Source organism: Pithys albifrons, chromosome 4, assembly GCF_047495875.1.
Source record: "Pithys albifrons albifrons isolate INPA30051 chromosome 4, PitAlb_v1, whole genome shotgun sequence".
Taxonomy (NCBI): domain Eukaryota; kingdom Metazoa; phylum Chordata; class Aves; order Passeriformes; family Thamnophilidae; genus Pithys; species Pithys albifrons.
The window spans coordinates 8,167,085-8,188,466 of record NC_092461.1 but is presented as its reverse complement, the minus strand read 5'-3'; the positions used below and the strand labels follow the sequence as shown (position 1 = coordinate 8,188,466).

Below are 21,382 nucleotides of genomic sequence, written 5' to 3'. Positions count from 1 at the left end.
TGTGGGCACAGGTGCCCTCACAGCACAGATCTAGACCATGTGGATTTGTGTGCTGGGGAGCCAGGACAGGCTGGGCATTTTTGGCAGCTGTGTCACCACTGTAGTGGATGGTGGAGGTTTGACAGGGTCCCTCAGCAGACGCCGACCTATCACAGCTCCAGGCTGATTTCAAACTTCCTTTTTGCGGTTTATGTCGCCTCGATTTATTCATTTCCTTGTAATTTACAGATAGACATCGAAGTTTGCTATATTTAAACAGTGCCTGTAACTGTGTGGGGATTGTAGGTAAGCCATTTTATTTGTCAAGTGATGGTTTTAAAGGAAAGTGAGACTTTAGACTCACCCCTCAGTCTGGGGCTGTCTGTGGGAATGGGTGACCTGCATCCACACCCAGTGACACCAAACTCCCTCCCCAGCCCACGGGACACAGACAGCTCCCAGCTCCTCCACCTTCCTGCCACCACCACCACCACCACAGAGAAGGCTTGTCCTGCCTCTCTACCATCAGCTGCACAAGGCTCAGCAACCATACAGGCTAATGAGTTCAAATAATAAAATTTTAAAGATGGTGCAATTCAAACATCCAAGATTAAGTTATATCAGGAGTGGCAGAATCTCTGGAAGAAAAAATTTGTTTCATTTAAAAGGAAAAAAAATATTGCACTCTTCCTATGCAAACATCTGTCATTTATTTCACCATTTTCTTTTGGAAAGTCCATGTCTGGCAACGGTGCACAGGACAGTAACCTATGTTAAAAACCACACAGCAGCCACTTCTCTGGACAGAGGGTCACCAAAAAGTTTGGGAAACAATGAGATAAAGGGTAAGGACAGCAAGAACTCTTCAGACCCAGTCTGGGTTTTTCAGCTGTGTTGCGAAAACCCCGTTGCTCTAAGCAGCTCTGACCTTTCCTATTTCTTGGAGACTGACGTCTCTACAGTAGATACATGATGAGGTCACTCACCCTGTTTTTGAAGTCTTTCTCTCTCACTACTCGTTGCATGGGTTTTTTCTGTGGGAGGGGACAGTCATGAAGAGGGCTAAACCTCTTGATCATGTGTGAAAAAAGGAAATGAAAATGAGCTATTGGAGATGAAACAAGACCTGACCCATAACTTCAGTTTCTGAGGATATAAAAATTGTGAAACACAGAAGTTTGAAAGGAAAAAAGTAGGACACCTAAGTTCTAAGAGCAATTTTATATGAGGTTAGATGCTCTGTGCTAGAAACTAAATGCTCAGCCTTTGCTTTTATGAGAGAGTTATGAATGGCTGTGACAGGAGTGTGAGAAACAATTGATTCTATCATCTCTCTGAGAAAAATTTGAATGTGGTGGCTTGAGCTGAGAGAAGCGACACATCAGCTTACTATGGGAAAGCCTGGCATAAATGATTGCCATGATTGTATTTTGCTGAGTAGGTCATGGTTTTGAGGGTGAGAGTCACAACTGGCAAAATGCAAGGACATCCTACTCACAATTATAGCAATTGTGGTGTTGTCTAGAGGCTAAGCTTCAAAAGTTGAGCCCCATCATGCTCCACACTGCACAAATAGTAAGAGGTCCTGTCTGCCTTTAGATCTTGTGGTCAGTGTAAAGGAAAACTGAGACAGGACTCAGGAGAGAGCCAAAAAGTAGCCAGACCAACAGCAAGGTATTTAGCAATGCACATTACTAGATAGCTGCAACCACCAGGTAAAAAGGAAATTTCTTCATGGCCACATGCCAAGGCCAGTGCTTATATAGGACCAGGAGAAGGCATAAGACTGTATGAAATAAATGGTCCTTGATAAATGAGTAGGAGTTATCCATGATCGGAGACAGGCTAAGGCATTTTGGAGACAAACAGCAGAAGTGCTTGAACCTGAAATTTTCTGACTGTTGGCTGTGCTGCACTGGCCATCCCCAGCTGAGAGAGACAGAACCTGCATCTTGCAGAACTGAAGAAATCAGAGCTTTCATCTGGCTGCTTGATCCAGGTTTAAACATTTGCTCTTTACGAAGGAAGTGAGAAGGAACAAAACAAACAACATGGTGAGGATGCAATGAAATGTGCTTCATGCACGTGGGGATGTACACATTGTATTAGCAATGACATAGTTCAGAGAGCTTGGAAAGCATATTTCAGAGAAGATGGAAGTATCTTCTCTAACCTCACCAGGTTTGTGTGGACATTTGTAGAACTGCTGGTAGGTAATTTGTCAGACATAATTTCTGCCTGGCCAGGAAAGGGATTAAAATCTGTGGTGTAAAGACAGGACAACCAGAGTTTCTAAGTTTTTTAACTTCACACATTTCTAGAGAAAGAATTCAGAAACTGGTCTTGAAACCAAAATAGAGTGAGCACAAGGGTCAAAGATGAAAACACTTCCCAGGAATGTGGAGGGCACACATTAGCTGTGCCTTGTGAAAAGAAGTCACCTGAGTCTGTCTGTTCTCTTAGCTTAAAAGACAGAACTTTTTCATAATTCATGTTCTGTCTTTTGAAGGGATCAGGAAGTGATAGCTGAAGCCTGGGAAACTGATTTGAGAGAAGTGCCCAGCATACGATCCCAGGTCTGGCCTCAGCTGGCAGCACTGTAAGCTGGAGTGGCAGAGGCTGCCAGCTGCCTGCAGAGACATTCATGGCAGCCGTGCTGTGTGGAAACAATAAAAATGCATTTGCAAAATGAATCCCTCAGTTTCATTGTCATTGTTTATCAGGGCATGAAGCTACTTCTGTCTAAGAACTGAAAACCTGGACTAGGCACTACCTGTTTGTTACAACTGGCTTTTTGCAGAGCATCACCCTGTGCAGAGCCACTCAGGCATCAGCTTTGCAGTCAGTCTCTGCCAGTGCCAAGTGGAAAACAAATCCCAGTCCAGAACTAAAGTATCTGGCCTGTTTTTCAGTTTCCACTCAAGCACAGGTGAGTACTTTTTCCTCTTGCCGATTGCCAAAAGGGCAACATTCAGAGTCTTATTCTGAAACACCTAAGTGAGCTCCTTCCTTGACTGTCATTTCAGCACAGTCAGGCCACTGGGCATTTTGCAGGCATTTGGCCAGATGGCTCCTGGAGCTCAGCAGTGGTTGTGGGTTGCAGTGGATGTAACCACTCCACTGGGATGCAAAGAGGATGTGCTTACCTGACTACACACCGAAAGTTCAGGGCTTGAATGAGCTGCACACCAGCTGCTTCCCAATTGTCCCACGTCACAGAGACCTGTCAACTTCTCTTCAGAGCACACCAAAGTCACAAACACTCAGTCTCAAATATGTAACTCTTAGCCTCCTACTAGCCAGATCAGAGTTCAGATAAAAACTTTAACCTCTTGCTGTCCAAATTCATCTAAATTTGACAGACAGTTCTGCCTGGGAAAGGAGATAGGATTGTTTCGAACTACTTGGCTTCCCCAGTGAGTACTCTTTCTCTTTCTCTCTTCCCTCCCCTCCCCCGACCCACAAACACAGACAGTGATCTGAGAGTGTGCAAGAGAAAATGCTTTACTTTTTCCTGAAAGCCCTCTGCTGAGGGTGGTGTTTCCCCACCTCCACGCTGCTGACAAACGCTGATGTAAACACCATGCATATGCCCATCTAAAAGGCCACAGGGGTTTTCACGTGAATCCTGTGTTTTTTCCACAAACCCCATTACGCTGTATCTCAGCCTAAAATATATCTCCTCGTTTCTGGTTAACCCACAAGGCTAACACAGTTTACAGCAACAGGCAGAACTACTTAGCAGAACTAAATTTTGAATATAGGTGTTCTTCTGGGATGAAATCCTTTCAAGAAACAGTTGTAACTGTAACCATATTAAAATCAGAAAAACCAATACTGACATTAATATTGTTTGGAAAAAAGAAACAAAACAAACTGCTATGCCTTTGGTGTTGACAGGAGTAAAACGTGTCATTTACAATGCCACTGAAATCATAACAGGAAGGAAGCAGACCTCAGAAACTATAAACAGAATTTAACAGAGGTAGGAAGTACTTCAAATGCTTTCGTGTAGTGACTCTAAAAAAGATACTAAACAGAGAAAATGTTTCCAGGTTTTCTTCTGGTTTGCTTTTTGTTTCCTCCCCTCTTCAGGTATCCGTAGTTACTTTGAACAGCAAGAAATGGTCACAAAAGTAAATGCAGCTTTAAAGCCCTCACATGCAAAACAATTTATGGTACATACAATACATGACAGTTTGATTTTCCTTCTACTCTTCCCTCTGAGGCACACCCCCAGGAGAAATATCTCAGCCTCTTTGCTCAGTTAAAATAGCCTTTCACTTGCATCTCTCTGCACTCAAACTCTGCACATTGTGTTTGGCCAGAACTTGGATGGTGCTCTTCCCCCTCTCTCTTCACAGCAACTGGCTTTAAATTATACTACTTCAAGGAAAACAGTTAAAAGCTCATTCCAAAGCAAAAAATTATAATGCATCTTGATACTATATGGAAGTCTCCACAAAAAGAGAAAATAGCCCCCACCCCCTATTTTCAGACACTTCACAAATCTCGTATATATTTCACACCTTGCTTGCTCTGTAAGCCTCTGCACCCAAGGACTCCTCTCAGGACCTTGATTTCCAGTAGAGGAGCTTCCTGGTGAATTCACTCCTACTTGTAACTTTACTATTTTAGGTTCAGTTTACCATCCTCCTTTTCGCCCTTTCATCGTCCATGGGCCTGGAAACCAAGAGCTGAAGGGTAACCTTCCTATTTTCCCTTTTTCTACCACCTGTGGTTAATATCACAGACATGTCTGTAAGCAAAAATCCTTACCTTTTGACCTTTCTCTGCACTTTTGGCTTAGAACAGATTTCCCCATAGACAGCCAGCAGTGCTGCCCAGGCTCACAGTGCAGAACTGCACATGTTAGATTTGTCCCTCTACTGAAAACAACACAGACAAATCCAGTTGGTAGGGAAATAGAACTTTATTCTAAGACATCAGCTGAAGCAATGAGCATATGAAGCAACGACCACAAGAAAAAATTGAAAAACCCATGAAATATTTGTATTGTACCAGTTAAGTTTGAACACAAAAGTCCCTTTCTGTAAAATGGATGCACAGGACAAAAGCACGTGTGGAGCTCTGAAGGTCACCTAGAGCACTGCATTTAATGTCTAAGAAAGAGGTGTCCCTCATGGAAATCTTTAAGCCAGGAAAAAAACTTTCAAGTAACAAAGCTGGAATGATCTGTTAATTCTGCTTGGCACTGTGGAGAAGGAGGGGGATAATATATCCCAGAAGAGTATGCATCTTTAAGATGTATAAATTCAAAGTCCCTAGAACACAAGTCTGCTGCCAGACCAAGTACCGTTTTTTCTTCCTCATTTAGGAAGTCAAGTGAACTATGTCTGTTAAGCATAGGGGGATCATATTCTGGAGTTAAAGCTGCTAAGACTACACAGTCTGGTCACCAGCGAGGAAATTTCATCGACACACATACCCAACAGACCTCTTCTCTTTGTCTTTATAATGGCATCTTATCATTAAAAGTTGAAAATTGCATCAAATTTTACAAATGTTCAAATAAGTATTTCCCTGACTATCTTAATACAGGAGGCCAAATGCTGCTCTCCTTGAGCTCTCCCTTCACATTCATTTTAGTACTGCTGGAAGAAAGCTGCAAGTGCACACAAAGAGCAGAGGTGGCTCTGTGGATGTCAGAGGTGGCTCATGCATGTGACACCAAAAAAGGAGTAGCTGGACCATTTCTGTGCTATTTGCAAGGTCTGCCAACTTCACTCTAATGCAAATATACATATATGTATATGTATAATGAGTAGTAGCTTACAATTATAAGAAAAATGGAATTTATGCTTAAATCTGCTCTTTGGGACTCTAGAATTTTAGTGGTTAATCCACTAAATTCACAGGTAATAGGAGTTGAATGGTCAACTTCTCTTAACATAGTACCATAAATGCATCACTTTAGTAACTGCTATCATGGAGGCAAATCCAATAACAACAATGGCAACAACAAAATTCATTGTCAGGACAAATGTCAGTCAGGCATTAAAAAAATATGTCTCTGAAGAATTATACTGTTTTCAAAAATACACTGCAATATTCTATACAAGAATATAGGCATCACACTTAGGAACCTAAATTATAACCACTTACATGTATTAGCTATTCTCAAGAAACCATCTACATTTGCTACCCACTTACAGTAGCTACAGTTTCAAATTGGGAACACCACAAATTTATGTACTTTCCCTGAGATCAGTAATCCAAAATAAATAGCCCTGCAAAGGTAACAGTGTAAACTCTGGATTTAAGTCTTCCATAAGTATCAGTCCACAAAACCCAAGGAGAACATTAAGCAAACGTAAACATAGCAATCATTTCGTCAGTTTTGAGTTATTCTCAGTAACAGTGGAACCCTATGTGAGACGTAGCATCCAGTGCTGAAGACACGTCATTTCTATTGTACAATACAGTTGTCCTAGTTCACTTTCCTATCATTGAACCCCTGAACATATCCAGTTGTGATGTGGATCTCCAAATCGTGACCCAGATCTGCTCCCCCACTCTGTACAATCTTTACAGTGCCTTTAAAGACACTCTTTCTGAGGATCTCATTCTTGAATAGAGGAATGGCGAATAGATCTGTGATAATCCTCTGGACTAGTCACAAGTTCTGGTAAATCATAGCCTCTCAGCAGATGTCCACTGTTTTGTTGAGCAAAGTAATACAGCTGCCTGGCAAACATTGGTTCAACCTTAAGAACAGACAAAATGTTAATCAGACATGTGAGAAAACTTCATCCTCCTCACCTTGGTTATTTACTGTGGGTTTAAGTTAAAAACAAGGTTAAGGTACAGAACAGTTCTGCTTGCCAGAATGGGAGAACGATTTCAGTGGTCTCACTAATCTCTGTTTTAAGATAGGTCTTGCCTAGCCTAGACTAGCTAGGCTGTCAAGTGCCTTACTACCTGAACACACTCCTTACCTCCACAGCCTTCATTTAGAAGGAAACATACCAGTGACACAAATGATGTAAAAAACATTGCAGCCATTTAGACAGACTCAGAGTGTGAGTGATGCCCACAGGACACACATGCCCATGGCCACTCAAGGTGTTTAAACACATATGCAACATGCCAAGTCTTGCCTGCACTGCAAAGCACTTTCAGGACTTAAATTGAAATGCTGGAGCCCTCAAGTAGACTGAGATATATCGCCAAATTACTGAGTTTGAAATTAGACTTCAACCTATCACCAGGGTTACTCTTATTTCTCTTCATTCAAGCTCTGATAAGGAATCTGTTCAACCACCAAGTGGGATTTGTATTATTTAACACTGCCTTCACTTTTGCCTCTTCAGAAACCATCATTGCCTCTCACAGCTTTGGGCTCAGACTACAAATATTTAAGCTGTACACAGAGAACAAACATCTGAAGCTCTCCTTACTCTCAGGGGATGGACAGGCAGGATGATAATTCACAACCCTCTCCTGCTGGTCAGCCAGTCCCTCCACATTAAGACATAAGCATGGTTTAGGAGGGAAAATATGACATAAGGGAGATGGGAGAAGGCAGTAGGGCAGATGAACCAGACAGCTCCCATGGGATGAGCCCACAGGTCGGAACAGACTAGAAGGTTGAGCAGGTTGAGCAATTGATAAGGGGGAAGCAAAGCTCTAGAAAGAGCAGGAGGTACTGGCTCACAGAGAAGATGCCAGAACAGGAGATGGATAAGAGGGCTGACAAGAGGAAGGAGAAATGAAAAGCTGGAAAGCTAAAATAGGAATGGAAAATAGTTTAGGGAGAGTCAGAGATGACCAGCTATCTCTAACCAGCCATTGCACAGCTCAGGATGGATTTGTGAGTTTCCTAACTTCCACTCCAGAGACTTGCCAAGCAGCAGTGTGGCAGCACGAAAGCCACACAAGCTAAGGGGAGCCACACAGCTTAAGACAAAAGTCTGACTTGGGTCCTGTGCTGCTACTGAAGGGGATTTCGAAAAATTAAGAGACACCAGTTTTCTACCCAATGGTGGCATAAGCTGAGCCCTGCCTCTAATGTGTGCATTATCACCTCTCTTGTGGTTTTATGGGCCAAAACAGCCAATTCAGAAAGTACCTAGTCTCAGTCTCCGTCATCACCCTCTCTCAGAGAGCATCCCGAAACACTAGCTTTGAGTGTGTGTGAACTGTGGTCAGTTAGCCCATGAGCCTTGCCAGCTACCTGAACCCTGAAGCTGCACAGGCAGTGCCTGCATCTCATTAAGGGCTGAGATCCCTGAGATGCAAACTGGGATTCTGGAGCACCTTCAGGTGCAGTGGATGTAAAAGTACCACATCCTGCACTAGTTCAACTGGTCTGATGATAACAACACAGCCCAGCAGTTTCAGGGTGCATTTCAGCTTTAGCTTTCGATGGGATTTTCCAAAGATCATGAATGACACTTATGCCCTACACAGAGGGAAAATCAGGAGCTCTGCCCTGCTGAGGGCCACCAGTCAGTCTCTGGCAGATCTGAGGATTAAACCTTGCTCTGGATGGTGCCACATCTTCAAGAATTTATTACCTCCCTCACAACCTCAAAAGCCTGACTGGCAGATTCATATCCTCCAAGGAATATGCTTCCTTTAGGTAAGGCAGAAATCCTACTTACATGGGCTGTAATTAGTTTCCTCTGCCTCTGTGGATCTGGAAATTCCTCCCCAAAGCAGAGAGCGACCTGGTATCTTGGCAGTGGACGTCCATGGTGAGCAAAGGCTTGCAGCTCTGGGAAGAGAGAAAGCACTGTGTTGTGGAATAACCATGGCAGGCAGGCAAGCACCCTGCAGCTGCTCACTCACTCCTGCCACCAGCATGGGGGAGAAAAATAGAGGGGCAAAAGTAAAAAACTTGTGGGTTGAGACAAAGACAGCTTAATGGGTGAAAAGAAGAGATAGAAAAAAGACAAAACAAAGGAAAACAAGTGATGGAAAAAGCAGTCAGTCAAGACTAGTGGACTGATGCACAGCTGGACCCCAAGCTACAGCAACCTCTGGCAAATTCCCCCATGCCCTATTTTACTGTAGAAAACAAGGTCATATGGCAAGGAATATCCCTCAGCTTGGGTCAGCTATCCTGGCTGTGTCCCTTCCCAGTATTGTCCACCCCAGACTGCGTGCTGTGAGGGCAGAATAAGAAACAGAGAAAGCCCTGACATTGCACTTGCACTGTTCAACATTACCTAAACGTCCCTGTGTTATCACTGTTTTGGTCACAAATCCAAACCATAGAACCACATGGACTACTATGAAGAAAATTAACTCTATTCCAGCCAAACCCATTATAGGCTGTTAAGATAGACTTTGTAGATGACCCTGGATCACAATGGGAGAAGATAATATAACTCCAGTGGAGGATGAGAGAGGTCAGGAAAGACAAGAGGTACAAAGAAGACACTGAGTTTGGAGACTTCCCCACAGACCAAGGGGGAGCTAGTTACAACACTGCAATTTTTCTGTTTGCCTTGTCTCACAATTCATTTCATATGCACACATCTTTTAATTGGTAATCCTATTCAACCCCAACAGCAGAACCTCAGGAGCAGACACTGGCAGTGGCCAGGAATCATTCAAGCAGCACTGAACCAACAGCAGCACTGAAACCAATGGCTTAGTAAAACCAGAGACTCAAAGTACTGCCAGGCATGAAATTCAGCCACAGCCAGACAGTCACAGAGCCACATGTGCCTAGTGTGGGACATGGAGATAAGGAAAGGGAAAGGACTGTACTTAAGCCATGTACTGAGCCAGCAAAAGAGTCAGTGTGTTCTGTGTTCCTGCACTCTCTTCACTAACCCATAGCCTTGTGCAAGGTGAAATTGTCAAATTGTATTATTATTCCAATAGTCAGTGTCCTCCATGAAAGGTGTGTACCTTGCCTTTATATGGTACTTCCACTTGGAACAAAATCACCAATGTTGTGGACCAAAAGTTGTGTTTTAGACACTGCATTTCCATCCAGTAAAGAAAAAATTCCTTCTAAAGCAACATTCTTGCTAAACTCTGCTGTATTTCTACATACTTGATTGATAAAGATTTCATTTTAATTTATAACACTGTTCATGCTTTCTGGAAAAAGTTGAAATTAATATTAAAACCAATGTATTATCATGAAGCACCCTCCCTGCTAGAGGGAAAGGAGAGTCTTTGAACTTGACATGACAAATGCACCTGTTCCCAAAATACACCCCTGCCATTTCTACTTTAACTGCAAACTTTTCAGACCAAGGTGTGAATTCAGTGGCTACCACAACAGCATCCTAACACTGGCTTGGACTACTGGTGTTACTGGGAGGGTCAGCTATACCAGTAAAACAATGGGCAGCTCACGTAAAACATGGAGTAAAACATAGTTTTCCCCAAAGTCTCCCCTAGAATCCATAAAAAGTGCCATGAACTTCCTGGGGGTATGTTAAGAGAGAAGAGATATTTTTCATGGGACACTGCTTCTCTCTGTGCTGCCATGGGACAGGGAAGGATGATCCACCCAAGGTGAGTCCAGCCACACTGCTAATGGGGAACTTTTTACTGTTCCCCATTTTACTTGGCCTCAGCAATTCTTCAAATCCTGAATACCTATGGGAATGCCCAGGACATGGACCTAGGGAGGAAAGCCCTTTCTTTCCCACTACCAGGATAATCATGGCTTGAGGCCAGCCCTGCACTTCTCCAAAACCCTCCACTGGTTCTCTCTCCCTTTCCAGGCCCAAGCACATCCTCCAACACCAAAGGGCTCCCCATGTGCCTCACAAACCTTTCCCATCTCCTGATACTCCAGCTCGATCCACCTCTCCTTCTGCCAATCCAACCTGTCTCTGGCTGCCACCCTCACACTGCAAGTTCTCTTCCTCTGTCCTCTTACTCTCCACCCAGCCCAATTTACTGCATTTATGATGCATTTATCTCTCTCCCAAGAGATCATTCCCCTGGTGTCTGATTTAATGCCATTTTAGCTTTCTCAGTAGTAGAGGTTTCTCAACATAGGCTCCAGTGATCCAGTGCAGTTTGCACTGCAGGATCCAGCTCCTCAATGGTTTCCTAACATCTCTGGTCCATAATACTTCTGCCTCTGTCCCTTTCTTTGCTGTTCAAGATTCCCTCTCTTGGCAAAGACCTCTTGCCTTTCTTTCCAGCAGAGCCCCAGTTTCCTAAGGTGGGGGAATCCTTAAGCTTGCTTGCAGTCTGGAACCTCAGCACATTCAATTAACGTGGAGATGTGATCCACCCATGGCAAGTCACTTACAAACTCATGGCAAGTCACTTACAAACTCATGGCAAGTCACTTACAAACGCAGCCGAGCATCATCACATGCAAAAACTCACTTTGCACACACCACAGACTGTGACTGCAACCACATGCTTGGGTTTGCACAGGCACTGGTGCATGAGTAATTCAGGAGGGGTGCAAAATAACTATTGCTTGGGCTTCTCTTTGGGGTTAGGTGTCTAAAAAGAGATGTCCTGTCAACCGTTTGGAAGAACCCAGAGTAGATCTAAAAAACCACCTGAATAAAAGGGAAAGGGATTTCCAAAACCATCATCAGGGGCAGAATTATACATCTTTAAATTAGCATGTGATTGAAGCCCAAGCCAATACCCTGACCTCAAATTCCCCTTTCTAACTGCCAATTCTCACATTCATACTAGTTTATTCTCTTTAAATGCATTTTTTCTTGATGTTTTTTCTAAGCCAGTGCATCAACTCTGGGACATTAAGTATGCTAAAGCTCCTGGTTTGGGTTTAGTTTGTTGGGGTATTTTTTAATTCTGCAAGGCATTATTCCCCTGAGAGTGTCATGCCTGTGCTGATGCTCTCTTCTAGTTAGAAAACACAGCAAATGACAGGCACATAGTTCACCTCTAGATGATGCCAGAAATATCAAAAGAGGAACAGTGTGCATTTCTACTTGTAAGCTGTCCTCTAGGACAGTAACCATCTCCCACCAGTTTGTCTGGGTGGACAGCTCTCCTCCCTAACTGCTCAGCTGTGCTAGGAAGTGGAGTTAAGGCTTTGCCCCTTCCCTTCATGGACTGGAAGCATGCCCTTGTCCTTCTGTACTGGTCTGTGCAAAACAAGACCTTTCCACAGAGCTCTGGCAAGGTAATGCATTTCCTTGCTCAGAATATTAGGCAATCCTGAAATTCCAGATCTTGTGAAATCCTTTTTACTTCCAAGATATCTTTTAAACACTGGCACAGTCTGAAAAGAAGGCTTTCTACCGAAATTTGTATACTCTGGGCAAGACCTCAGGCTCGCTCTGGGTCAAGTTGAGAGCAGTGTGAGTGCAGATCACAGACCTACCCAGGACTTAGACTAGCAGATCCAAGAGCAGGATCCACTTTTCCACGTCACTCAATTTTTCCTCCCTATGCTTCCTTCTTGTAGAAATGTAGGGGATTGGGTGTCACCAGCTAAGCATCAGTTCACTCCTGCTGGTCTGTGCAGAGGCACTGAATGTGCACAAAATGCAGAAATTAACAGGACTATTCAGGATTCAACTAGCCCTTGACTGTACTTGACCAGAAGAACTGAGGGACAATTCTTATGGTAATTCATAAGGTAGCATGAAAAGAGCTTCCCCATAAAGCTGATGTGGACAGCAGCCAGGTGACATCTCCAGAAACCATATCAAAGCCATAGTGGGAATTACCTGCTAAAAACTGCTGAGTGTCAAAGAGCTTGCATGTTTGGTCTCGCTCCAGCTTGTTGGGTCGGTCACTGCAGAGTGCCAGAGGCCCATCCCAGTAGATCCTGCTTTGGCAAAGTCTCTTAGCGTAGAGGCCATCAGGTGCCATCCAGAGTATTACTCCTCGTTCCAGGTGGCTCAGTAGTTTTTCTATGTTCTTCCTCTGGCTGTTATCCTCTGGATAAGGGAAGATAACTTGGTCCAGGCTGCTGACCTCATAACTTTGGCCATGGGATATCCTACAACCTTCAGGACTAGAAGTTGTCACCTCCTTCACCAGTATTTCACGGTAATATAAGCAGATGTGGAGTCGACAGTCTACAAGGAGAAACAAACAAACAAACAAAAAACAATCACTGTGATAAATTAGTATGGATGTTTTATGATCCAGATCTTTACCAAGGCTAAGAGACAAGTCTGCATAAGATTTCTCAACCTGGTGGTCAGCACCACTCAGAAGCTCACATTAGGCAAAAAAAAATATAAAGAATATAAATACTAAAACTTGTTGGGCATGGTAGCATTAATGATTTGGCATTGTACTAAAAAGGCCACTTATGTGCAGGAATTTGGTAGGACCTAAAATCTCAAGAACTTCACATTTCCATTTAAAAAGAAAAAAACTGCACAAATAAAATTTGATGTTTGTCACATTTTCCAAGTTCACGTCACAATTAAACCCACTGGCTCAGTGCACTTCCTCAGATTTAATAAGGAAGTAGCTGTGTTTCCCCCCAGATTTTGCAGAAAAGAGGCTTCTGCATAGGGGACCTGCAAACTTGCACTCAGCTGCCTGAAGAGAAGCGACTCCTGGTTCCAGCTCCAACAGGGCTGGACTCAAAATTCCCAGCCTTACTTTCAAGTGGCCATTTGGTCAACTTGGATGACTCCTAAGAATTCACAGAGCACTGAAAAAATATATATATACCTTTGTGTGTGTACAATATATGATTATATATATGCACAAACACACACATACATACATACATATATATTGACCCTGATTCAGGGAAACAATCCTGCTCAAGAAACCCACCAAGAACCACATTACAGGTTTTATCCATTATTTCCATGAAAAGCTCATTCCCACACACCTTTCCCCAGAGTTATTCCCAAAGTCCCCCAGCATCCAGACACCTGCAAACCTGGCTGAAATTACTTCCCTTTTCTTTCCCAAATGTCTTTTTTTTCACCAGGAATAACGAAATAAGAGTGAAGCCAGACAGCATCAGCAGGACCACAAAAAGGTACCCAGGTAACACCAATTTTCTGGGGGCTCCTCCCAGAGGGAAAACTGAGCCTGAAGTCACCAACTCCCAAAAGTTTTCAAACTCTCCTGGGAAGGCCTGATTTGGTGTCCCACCAAAGCAACCCAGCACTAATACTGTGGAGCCAGTGAAGTGCTTCCATTAAGTTTAACCACCTCCATTCCTTGAAGCTGGGGCTGGAATTTTTTCAGTATCCTGGAAATCAGAGGCTTAAGACCATACACCAAATTCTTTCATTAAAGAGGTTTCTTTTTTGTTTGTTTGTTTTTCTTTTTTCCTTTCATCAAAAAAGTGAGATGGTTCCTAGGCAAGTCAAAACTGGGAGTCTCTTGCCAAGCTTCCCAGGAAGCCTGTGAGTTCCAGACCTTACCTGACAGGGCGAGGGCTTCACCGGACCTTATGCTTGGCTCTATCGGGATGCCAGGAGTCTGCGACTCAGGAGGAGCACAAGCATAAAATGTTCCTGTCACCTGACAACCTGTTTTCACAAACAAAAGTCAGTGACAGCAGCTTAAATCCTAAAAGAAAAGCTAGGGCAGAGATCAGAGCAATGCAAAAGTGAGTCTTTCTGGGCCCCAACAGGAACTGTCTCTCTTTCCACTTCTTAAAAAGGTCCTATTTCCCAATTTTTCCAGGTATGCCAACGTTAGCAACCACTCCAGATGTTACTTGGACTGTGTTTTTATTTGGGTCTGTATGAAATATTCCTTTAGCATTTCAGTCTTCCCCTCAGTCCTCTTCCTTAGCTATCATGCCATTCTATTAGAGAAATAATTTACATTTTTAACTAGACTACAGTGCTCTTAAAAGTCACCTGCATAAAACAATCCACTTTATATAAGGGAATTTTACTAATGACGTGTATAACAATAAAGTTGGGATTAACACTATTTTAAATGTAGTTAAAGAAAACTGTGTAGCAGGAGATTATTAGGGTTTTTATTAGCAGGACTACTATTAAACTGTTCCAACAGATGCCTTTCAGTAAGTGGATTGTACCATGGGCAAGTGATGTTTTCCTTGTTTCTTAATGTCAGTAAAAGTCTTTGAAGGATGATGCAAGTGAACTGCAGACCAGCAAATGCTACCTTTCCCAGTGGTAGAACCCAATACTATCAGGAGCTGGAGTGATGCAGATAAAAAACACACACATCTCCTAATATGTTTTAGAGCCCAATGAGAAACCAAATACCAGCCACAAACAACTGACTCCAAATTCGGCAAAGCATCCAAACATGTTTAACTTCTGCAGAGGATGCACTTCAGGGCAGAGTTCATTCTGCAGAGGATGTACTTCAGGGTAGAGTTCATTCTGCTTGCTACACTGATATTTTTATTAGCAGATTGCTCAACTAAAAGCAAAGGATTCTGCCTAATAATTCCAATGTACTGCCAGCAAAAGTTCCCGTGCACTGAGAATTTACTTTTTAGCAGACTCAAAAGATTTCTCTGCACCAAAACCCCTAGAGAACTGTCCACTGAAAATGTAGCAACTCTCTAAGAATTCTTTTGCTTCCCATCTTTTCCCACTCGTCTGAAACAGCTGCTTCTCCTCACAAAGTAAATGCCTGCATCCTCAGGTGAGTTTTCCTGGAGGGGTCTAAAGCACATGATTCTCTTTCTCTTATGCTTTATTCCCTGCAGGCTTCAGCATTGCCAGCTTTCACAATTCAGGCTTTTTCCTAAGGATGCAGAGCTTGGAAAGTCACGATTATGTTAAGCTCTGGTACTGTGAGATCTTCAGGGAAGGGAACATCCCTTTATTCCGCTTCTGCTGTACCAGCCCCAAGAGAGTCTCAACCTATGACAAGTTGTCCCACTGCTGCAGCACTAAAATAAAGTAGTAATTCCAGCTTTCCTCTCAGTAGAATAATGCTAGTCTAACCAAGGCTGGAGGGAAAACCTCAGTGACATGTGCCTCAAAAAGCCCAAAATCAGAAAGAAAAGCTAAAGAACACATGTTCCCATTTGGGTTTCATCCGTGGTTGGTTGCCTTCTTTATTGCTCAAGGCTCTGGAGGACTTTGGGGGCTGACTTTTACCAATTCAGAGACTGCACAGCCCATACACCACACACATGGTGGCAGGGAATGCAAGAGCCACGACAAAGGCTCTTGCCACAGACCTGTGGCTCTCTTCTAAGAGAACCCAACATTGCCCTCCGTCCACTTCTGTTAATTCCAATCAAAGCCACAAACAATAAACCTGCAATCTGAGGTTCCTCAACAAGCAGCCCTGAACAGGAGTTCCTTACCATTTTCACAGCCGGGCCCTTGCCAGTGATGGCTGCGGGCTGGGAAGGGGACGCTGGCACACTGGTAGGGAATGTCAGGATGTGGCTGCTCCGGGGCAAACTCCCTCCAGTTCCGTTCATGGGGGACCATGTAGTTCGGTACCTATTCAATTTAACGAGATATTTTCTTTAGCAGGCAGCTGTCAAAACTAATGGAATGCACTGCATCAGCTTTCACATCTGAGCTCCTTGATTTACTCTGCCAAACTCGTGGAGGTCTAAGCTTTGCCCAGGCCACACGAATGGCATTTCGCCACCACCACCAATGAGGCTTTCAAATGAGTTTCCCACCACTGGTGTAAATAATAAGTGGAGTGGAATAACAAAAGGCAGTCAAAGCACTGCTGGTAAATGTCTGCTTGAAAGAGCAAGGCTTCATTGGGTGCTTACATTCTGGCACCAATAGAATGGCAGTGTACTAGTATCTATCATCCAACAAAAAAGAGCTATTACTCTGGGATTAACGACACCAAGGGACATCAACTGCCCTGTGGCCTCATCTGACATTAGAAAAGTTGCTTCTCAATTTCTCAGTTTCCATAATAAAGTTTCTTCACAGAGGCAACTAGAGACCCCCACGAGCAAGGACAGACATAGCACATAGCACAGAAGTTATGTTGCTCAATGTAGAAGCGCCAAGAAAAATGCTTAATTAATGCCATACCTGGGATGGTAGTGCAGTGTAAGGAGATGTTATTGGAAAGGGATGGTTCATCATTAATGGCTGCTCCTCCATGCTGATCTGTTTTGCACCTATGTTCAACAGAGGGATGAAAATAAATCTTAAGGAAATATGAAATCAGTACATTGAAGACAAATCCATACAACCTGCCATTGAACAAAGAGAGGACCAAAATGCCTTTGGGATCAGCTTCCCAGCCCCCTTTTGCAGGCAGCTCCAGGATGCTATCTGTCCCACTGAGTTCTCCAGTAATGCCAAGCCTTTGCCTCCCACAAGCCCTGCCTGGCACCAAGGACTTTCTGGAGAGCAGGCACTGCCCCTGCCTCTGCCCTGGAGACTGCAGACTGGGCACTCTTCTCTCCCAGCTCTTTTCCCCACAGTATTTACTGACTGCCTCAAAAAACTCTTCCCTGTATTCAGAACCTAGATCCAGCAAGCAATTTTTTTTTTGCCTGTCCCTTGGGCTGCCTGCTTGGCTCTCACTACACAGAACTGGCAGGGAGGCTCCAGCTAAAAGAGCAATTCCTCCAGTGATGTGCAGGGTGCCTGTCTGCATCTTCTTGCAAGGGCTCCCTTTCAGTGCTCCGACTTAAATGCCAGCAGTCCTCCCGCAGACGCAGCCTCTAAAGTCATCAGAACAAGCTGCACTTGAGCCCTCATTCTGGCTCCTTAAAAGACTTAAAAAGACTGCAGGGCCATTCCAGAAAAGCACACTTCAGTCCTCATATGCTTACAATGAGACGTATTCACACTCTGTTACATAGGGAATTTGAGATGCTTTACCTTTTTTAGCTCCTTCTGGCACTATTCTGTACACTTTATAGGGATCTGAGATGTCCAGCTGGCTTCTCTCCACCAATTCTTCAAAGTCATTGCTCTTGTTCAAAGCACACCTTAATCTTGTCTTCCAGGTAGGGGGATCTGGTTTATCAATGCCCTCTCTGAACTTTCCTTTAAAAAGAGCCCAAGCCTGGAAACATTTCAGATAATCAAAAGAGCAAGAAAAAGAAAAAAAAAGAAAAACACAAAAAAGAATCAACTACAAGGTACAATGCTTGAAACAGCACATATGTGTGTGTTCGTATGTGCATGAATTTACTCCCTACAGGTTTAGGCTTAAAAACAAAGTAGCATGGTAAGGTAGGAAAAACAGTATAGCAGGCACAAGAAAGGGGAGAAAACAATCCAAGATGAATGTGGAAACAGATGTGCTGCAGTCCCACCAGCATTTAGCTCCACACAGAGAAGTGGAAGACGGAGGGTTGTCCCACAAACACAGGGGACACCAGGGCATGGCCAGGCAGCTGGTAGCAGCAGCCAACCAGCAGAACCAGCCTGCAGAGGTGGGTGACAAGGACAGGATGGTGAGGGACATCGCAGAGCCTCCACGAATCTCTCCAGCCCTGCCTATGTTCCACAGTCCCAACCCCAGGCTGAGCCTTACCTTGAAGAGGGCAGCATCCTCCTCACGATTGTAGTCCTGCTTGCCAGCATGCTTCCAGGGGATGCGGAAGATGCTCTTCTCATCATTCTCCCACACCAGCCCAGGGTACTTGCCACTGTCTATCTGGTCGATCAGCCACTGGCGGAGTTTACCGTTGCCACAGCTCACTGAGTTCATCCCGCACTCGCCCGGCTCCAAGTTCATGCCACTCGTGTCAGAGGTTGGGTGGGGGGTTTTGGGCTGCCCCACCAAGCTGACCTCTCCACTCACGTCCAAGCACCGGCTCTCTATGGGGCTGGGGAGAGGAGGGAAATGGATAGGATGGGGGGAGAGAAAAATCCACAGGTCAAGTGCTGAGCAAGGTCCCCACTGCACACACCACACCAAACAGTAGGTAGTGCATGCAGGGGGCCCTGGGGAGCCCGGGAAACACGGTACAGAGCCTCAGGAAACCGGGCACAGCCCCCCACAGCCCTCCCCAGGCACTGCTAGTGCTGCAGACTTTGACAGACTTCCCCCTGTCCCGACACTGTTTTGCATGAATACACATCGGTTGCTGAAATTCTCATAGCAAGTGACTTAAGGCACAAATCCCTTGTCCTGCTCAGAGGTCCACTGGAGGTTTACTTTTCGACCAAAAGAGGGAAAAATTGCATAAAATTTTTTTTGCATATGACAGTGTATATATGTAATACTAGACACACACACACAATTCGGAGGGTTTCCCGTGCAGTTATGATTTATATGGCATCTATCTATAACATCGAAGTAGTTTTCACAAGCTCCCTTCAGCAAGACACATTCGAACACATGATGTCCTATTCATATCTACCCCTCCAACTTCTCCCAGCACTCATACATAGCAACATTCAAATCTATACATTGCTTAGACCTAAAAGTAGAAAGACGGCAACCCACTGAGCCTGGCACAAGAGCACTGTCCCCAGAGACGTGGGAGCTTACAGCCCACCACACAGAGTCCTGGCTGCACGCAGAGGTGCCCACACGCACAGGGAGCAGTGACGGGCATCTGCTGGACAGGTGTTAATGTCAGCACACCGACACCAGGGATGGAGACCTGGCGTCAGGTTTTTCTCATTGATCAGAGAAAGTGCTTGAACGCCAGAAAGCTGAGTTTCATGGGTTCTCCTTCCTACCCACGCTTCCCTCGCCTATTACGTCCAACAAAAAAGGTAATTCCTCACCCAGGAATCTTTGCCACTTCACACGATGTGCCTTTCGGAGCCCCTCGCTAGACAGGTGCACACTACTATGGGCACATGGGTAGCTCCGCTCCGTATCCCTTACACCCCTCCGCAAGGGCAGCATCCCCCCGGACACCAAACCCGGTCCCTCAGCACCTCCATTGCACATGGTGCGTCTCAGGGGCCTCCGGGGCCGCGGGTCCCCCGGCGGGACCCGCCGGAGCCCGCGCGAAGACTCCCAAAAAGTAGTTTTTAACTGTTTGGCTGAGCACGAAACGGGTCCCTCCCACACATTCCCGGGAGCCTCCCGAGCGCAGGGAGAACTGGCTCGGCCGGGGACCGGGTGCGCGCCTTCACCTCGGGAGTAAATAACAGGCGGGTTTTAGTTTTTTGCTTTAAATTAGAGAAAAATAAAATTAAAAATTAAAAATTAATTTAAAAAGAAAAAAATAAAGAAAATTTTAAAAAGCCAAAGGGCTTGCTCAGGTGCCCACAGCCACAGCAGAAGCCCCGACGGGGGGAAGCCGGCGCGCCCGCACCGCCCATCCCACCTCCCTGCCCGGCCCGCCGGCCCCGCGGCGGGTCCGCCGTGCCCGAGGGGCGGACGGAGGGCTCGGGGGTCCGCGTGGCTCCGCCGCCTCCGTTTACCTGTGTCGCGGCGTCGGGAGCGGGCAGGGGCCGCCGCTGCCGCGCTGGCTGCTCAGACGGGGCGCACAGCGACTGGGCCAGCGGCACCGGGAAGTTTCTTTATATGATGGAGGGCGTCGTGCCCGGGCTGGGGGAGGCGGGCCCGGGCCCGGAGGTGGAGCCGGCGGAGGGGAGCGGGGACTTGGCGAGCTGGAAAACATCTGAGGCAGTGACACATACCCGTTGCTGGTAAACACGCTCTGCGGGCGGGAGGGCGTGCAACCCGGCGCCCTCTCTGCGTCCCCGCTGGGTTGGGTTTTTTTAAATTTATACAGACAGACACACATACATAAATAGTCCGGGGAAACTCCTACCTGTGAGGGCCGGGCGGCTTTTACTGTAAAGACCCAGCTCGCTACACCCACCAGAAACGTCCTAGACGGCGCCGGCCGGGCCCCCGGGATGCCCAGGAAGACGGCGGGGGCATCCGCCCGCCCACCCACCTTAGGCCATGTCCGGGGTCGGTACCCTCTACTCGCACTCTCTTCGACCCAACCCTGCTTTGCCTGGGCCACAGACCCGGCATCGTGGAAGGGGATGAGACACACTCCCACCCCCCGTTCCCTCGGGGCTCGGGCTCTCCCCATCCAGCCTATACCGTGTTTTGCATTCCACAAGGTGTGTAATGGGGACAAAGTGGGGAGGAGCAGCGGCCGGACCCCGCAGGCAGCGGACGCGGACGGGGCGGCAGCAGCCGGAGCAGGGGGAGCCGCTATCCCCGGCCGGGAGCGATTCTCATCCCTGCTGAGTTCAGGGGATGCTGTCCCTGGAAAGCCCATCTTAAGGCACCGGGGCTGAAACCCACTCGCTCGCCTGCCTTCAAAGCCCCCTGCCCTAACGTGGTGGAAGCTGGCAGATGAAGGAGCGAGGTCCAGACGTGCATGAAAGTCTCTCTTACCGCCTTTCAGGTTTCAAACACGTGTTTCATGCTACGACACTTTGTCTTGTTGTTGTTCTGTTCTAACGTCTCCAACACACATCCACATCCTTTCTGCTGTAACGTATCAGATCAAAAAACCAGTCATCGCGCTCTGCTCTGGCAGGCTGCCGGTGCCGAGGGTACACGCAGAGTTTAGGATATTAATTGCAAATCTTCAACGCCATCTTCTGAAATTTAAATGTAATTA

General features: G+C 45.7%; 1 protein-coding gene across 1 annotated transcript; it reads right to left on the bottom strand.

The window, feature by feature from the left end:
• Nucleotides 1-4,893: 4,893 nt before the first annotated feature.
• IRF4 (interferon regulatory factor 4) lies at nucleotides 4,894-20,325 on the bottom strand. Its single transcript, XM_071552982.1, has 9 exons — nucleotides 20,217-20,325; nucleotides 18,364-18,658; nucleotides 17,703-17,889; nucleotides 16,902-16,990; nucleotides 16,199-16,340; nucleotides 14,316-14,423; nucleotides 12,642-12,995; nucleotides 8,607-8,719; nucleotides 4,894-6,707 (listed from the first exon to the last, which is right to left on the bottom strand). Exons 2-9 carry the CDS (start codon nucleotides 18,565-18,567, stop codon nucleotides 6,564-6,566), a joined length of 1,341 nt encoding a protein of 446 aa, XP_071409083.1. The 5' UTR covers nucleotides 18,568-18,658; nucleotides 20,217-20,325; the 3' UTR covers nucleotides 4,894-6,563.
• Nucleotides 20,326-21,382: the final 1,057 nt, after the last annotated feature.

Coding starts and splice junctions, on each gene's coding strand:
- IRF4 (XM_071552982.1), bottom strand. CDS start 18,567: ATGAACTTGGAGCCGGGCGAGTGCGGGATGAACTCAGTGAGCTGTGGC. Junction 16,991..17,702: donor GCCAGAAGGAGCTAAAAAAG/GTAAAGCATCTC, acceptor TGTTGAACATAG/GTGCAAAACAGATCAGCATG. Junction 8,720..12,641: donor CACTCAGCAGTTTTTAGCAG/GTAATTCCCACT, acceptor CTCTCTTCCCAG/AGCTGCAAGCCTTTGCTCAC.